The 4,243-nt window shown below is 38.1% G+C and overlaps 1 protein-coding gene across 1 annotated transcript; it reads left to right on the top strand.

Moving 5' to 3' along the window:
- Positions 1-2,613: 2,613 nt before the first annotated feature.
- LOC147943972 (uncharacterized) lies at positions 2,614-3,417 on the top strand. The gene has a single exon (XM_087512421.1). The coding sequence runs from the start codon at positions 2,614-2,616 to the stop codon at positions 3,415-3,417; it is 804 nt and encodes a 267-aa protein (XP_087368547.1).
- Positions 3,418-4,243: the final 826 nt, after the last annotated feature.

Below are 4,243 nucleotides of genomic sequence, written 5' to 3'. Positions count from 1 at the left end.
GTTATCTCAGCATGTTGACAGAGATGGGTCGGTTGCGTACTGAGCAGTTTCCAGGAGGTGTGGATCCTACTGCTGCGGATGCGTGGAGGACGAGGGTGGAACGTAACTTCCATACTCTGAGATGTCTTGAGGAGTTCTGGGTGGACATAGGGGTCTACTTTTTGAGTGGTGATGCTGAGTTGTGGTGGAGATCTGTGGCTGCTAGGAGGGTGCAGCGGGAGATGACTTGGGCTGACTTCGTTTTGGAGTTCAACCGCAAGTATTTTCCTAGAGAGGCATTGGATCGTTTGGAGGTGCAGTTCCTTCAGTTGTCTCAGGGGACACGGTCAGTGCGGGAGCTGGACTTGGAGTTCAGTCGACTTTTTTGTTATGGGGGTCGGGCTATGGAGCCTGAGGAGGCTCAGGTTAGGAGGTTTATGAGGGCTCTACGTGATGATTAACCCCGTCTGCTATGCCTGCCCTGCAATATATTAAATTATATTGACCCACGAAAACTTGTCCCATGTAATCCACATAAATAAATGTTATGTCTGAATTATGCTTGAATCTAGAATAGTTTAGATAATATATTTTTTCTGAATTACATGTTTCTTTCCATATAGATATTAAATTAGATGATCGTTTAGAAATATCAAATAATATACTACCAAAATTAAATAAATTTCCATATATACATTACCAATATTAATAATCTAATTAGCTATGAACACTTTTAAAACGACTTTCATAAATATTGGCTACTTATCAAGTTGTTGATTTAATTTTAATTATTTTGTAATTTGTAAACAAAGATCCACAAGTTTATATGACCAGGATCCAACGGGTCAACAAAATTAGCTGGTCTTTACTACCAAAAAAAATAAAATTACCTTTTTGATTTTTTCTCTTCTAATCAAAAATAATCTACCCCTAAAATGTAAAACAAAAAATGTGAAGTTACAATTTATGTAATATATTAAAAAACAATTTATCTTTTATACCACACATATATATCTTACACTATTTGTAGATAGATGCATAACTCTAGTAGTACATAATTACATGTTGTTTTCATCTATATAACTCTAAATACAGTAAAATCAATCACAAGTAAAGTATATTATACGTCAAGAAGTGCCTTGATTTTTCTCCTCCCTGTTTTACCTTAGAAAATACAGACATTACAATCGTAAATCATTTTAAAAAGTCTTTTAATCATGCAATTTCAAAACTTTGATTAGACTATGGGCCAGTTCGTTTAATCATGCAAGTTCACGTTTTCTTAATCTGTCTCTGGTTTAGTTTTAGCGACACTAATTACCGAATTCATTGCTTTTAAGTCGCTCACTTGTAATTTGAGGGTTGAAACGAACATACCTTATAATATATTATTGAAAACTTGAGGGTTGCCACTACAGTGACATTATATTCTATTATAACATATATAAGTTATAATAAAAATTAAAACCTGTAGAGTTGTGCAAAAGGTGCGGTGTAGCTTGTGTATTCTGAATTTTTTTTTTTATTGAAAACATTGTAACAGTTTTTCCTATGATTTTGGTTTTACATGTCACTCTGTATAAACCACAAAAAAAATATGAGAAAACATAGGCTTAAGAAAATAATTCAATATTAAATTAATATGTAACTGATGATTCCATATTTATTCAAAACTGGCATATTCGTTGTCCTGTTAACCACTCAAGTCAAACTCTCATTAATACATGTATATATACATGGGAATGAAATTATCATAACCTTCCATCCTAATGTTCACGTGTACTTAATCTTATATACTTGCTTTTTGAAGTACAAAAAGTAAAATAATAACTTTAGTTTACATGTAATTTTGAGACTATAATACATGAATTTAATATATTATTGGTTTAGTGAATTAACTTAATAGTTGCTTTCCCTGGTTTCTTTTTGCTTCATACTGAAGATGTTACTGGGTTAATCACCGAGTGAAAAAATCTGAAACAAATCAATAACTTGAGGTAGGAAAAAACACCAAAAGAACTATTTTGATTTTATATAACCAAAAAACACCAAAAGAGCACTAAAAAAAAATACCAAATTTAGAGAGGTTAATTTAGAGAAGTCTTCTATAATGTTTGGCAAGAAGGTTCCTTCTGAAATAAGGGATCAGTTGAAGTCGGTTATTGGTATTTCTAAAGAGGGGGGTATGGGCTCGTATTTGGGCATTCCTGAAAGCCTCCAAGGATCAAAAACGAAGGTTTTTCGTTATGTTAAAGATCGGTTGGATGACTGAGTCAATGGTTGGAATGCAAAGCTCTTATCGAAAGGTGGTAAGGAGATTATGATTAAATCAGTAGCGCTGGCACTTCCTAACCATGTGCTGTCCTGCTATAAATTGCCGCAGGAGTTGACATCTAAATTAACGGGTGCTATTTCCACCTTTTGGTGGAAATCCAATGATAGGACTCGTGGTCTACATTGGGTGGCCTGAGATAAATTATGTAAGGATAAGTGTGAAGGGGGTCTAGGTTTCAGAGCCCTGGAACAATTTAATGATGCTATGCTAGCGAAACAGTATTGGCGGTTAATTCAACATCTGACGTCCTTAATGGCTCGGTGTTGAAGGGCAGATATTTTAGAAATAAACACCCTCTTATGGCCAAAAAACCATATAACCCCTCCTTCGCTTGGAGGAGTATTTTTTCAACTAAGGAATTGGTGGAACATGGAGCGCGGTGGGCGGTAGGATCGGGTTGTTCTATTTCGGTTTGCCGTGACCCATGGATACCGGATATTCGACCACGCCCAGCAAATGGTCAGGGAAGACACTGGTTACCGAGTTTGATGGTGAACCACTTAATTAATCCTGTTACGAAGGATTGGCATTTGCCTGCTCTGGAGGAGTTTCTGGATCCGGGGGATATACAGATTATTCGGAGTATGGCGGTCAGTAAAGTCCAGCGATCGGATTGTTTAGTATGGCACTTTACCAAGTCAGGGAAGTATACGGTTAAATCAGGATATCGGCTAGCCAGAGAATTATTGACGGATGTCGAATACGGGCCGACTTGTATGGCCCTTAGGGCCCAATCGTGGAAACTTGATGTTCCCCCGAAGGTCCAACATTTTTTCTGGCAGATTGCTTCGGGCACTCTCCCAGTGTTGAAACGGCTTGCGTATAGGGGTGTCCAGTGTGATACTCTCTGCAAACGATGTGAGTCTGCACCAGAGACGATTAACCATGCTCTTTTTGACTGTCCTCGTTCGCGCGATGTTTGGGGTTTGTCGCCGGTTTTGGTAGTTCCGAATGGTTTTCCATATGCTTCAATCTATGCAAATTTAGATTTTATTTTTTGGCGGGCAGATTCTCAATCGGGGGATCCAGATGTAGCTATCCACCTCCCCTGGATACTTTGGTCACTATGGAAAGATAGGAATAAAAAGTTTTTCAGGGGTTAGAGGCAGAGCCGATGGAGATTTTACTCCAGGAGAATAATGATAGACTATTGTGGGAAGAAGCCAAATCTTACTCAGATAGCTATTTACATACTACGCCTCTGCTGGAGGACAGGGGGGTGTTTCCTCGTTGTCAGATTGATGGCTCATGGAAGGGTTCAGATCCTCTGCAGGGACTGGGGTGGTGGTGTTGTAGTGATGAAGTTTCGACGCTTCTTCTGGGAGCACGGAGCCAAAGGCGCGGCTCCACATCCTTACATGCAGAGCTACAAGCCTTGATTTGGGCTATGGAGTCACTTTTGGCGGCGGGAGTGGATTGTCAGAGTTTCGAGACAGATTGTGCAGAACTGGTGGCAATGGTGGAGATGCCTGACGATTGGCCAGCTTTTTCGAATCTGTTGGAGGAGTTTTTTGTTCTCAGATCATGCTTCCCCTCCTTCTCCCTAACCAGGATCACTAGAGAGCTCAATGTACGGGCAGATTGTCTAGCCCGTTCTTCAAGATCTTTACTTTCAGAAATTTCCTTTGTAAACTCTTTCCCTCCGGTTTGGGCAACCAATCTTGGAGTTTTATTTTAATTTAATTAATGTTTGGTTGAAAAAAAAAAACCAAATATTTTAATAGAACTATAGCAATGAATCTGAGTGATCGGCATGTCAATAGAAGCAGTACTTATACAAAAACAAATAAGCTGCCATTTAGGGTTATAGAAAAATCTTTCATTTAATATATTTTTCTTAATAGTTATGGTTCCTATAATTACTCCGAATGGTTAGTAGGTTAGGAAAATAATAATTCTAAATTTTCAAAAATACATTTACAACTGTGA

The sequence above is a fragment of the Camelina sativa genome, chromosome 5 (assembly GCF_030686135.1).
Source record: "Camelina sativa cultivar CO46 ecotype springtype chromosome 5, ASM3068613v1".
Classification (NCBI taxonomy): domain Eukaryota; kingdom Viridiplantae; phylum Streptophyta; class Magnoliopsida; order Brassicales; family Brassicaceae; genus Camelina; species Camelina sativa.
This window is presented reverse-complemented; position numbering and strand designations above follow the sequence as displayed.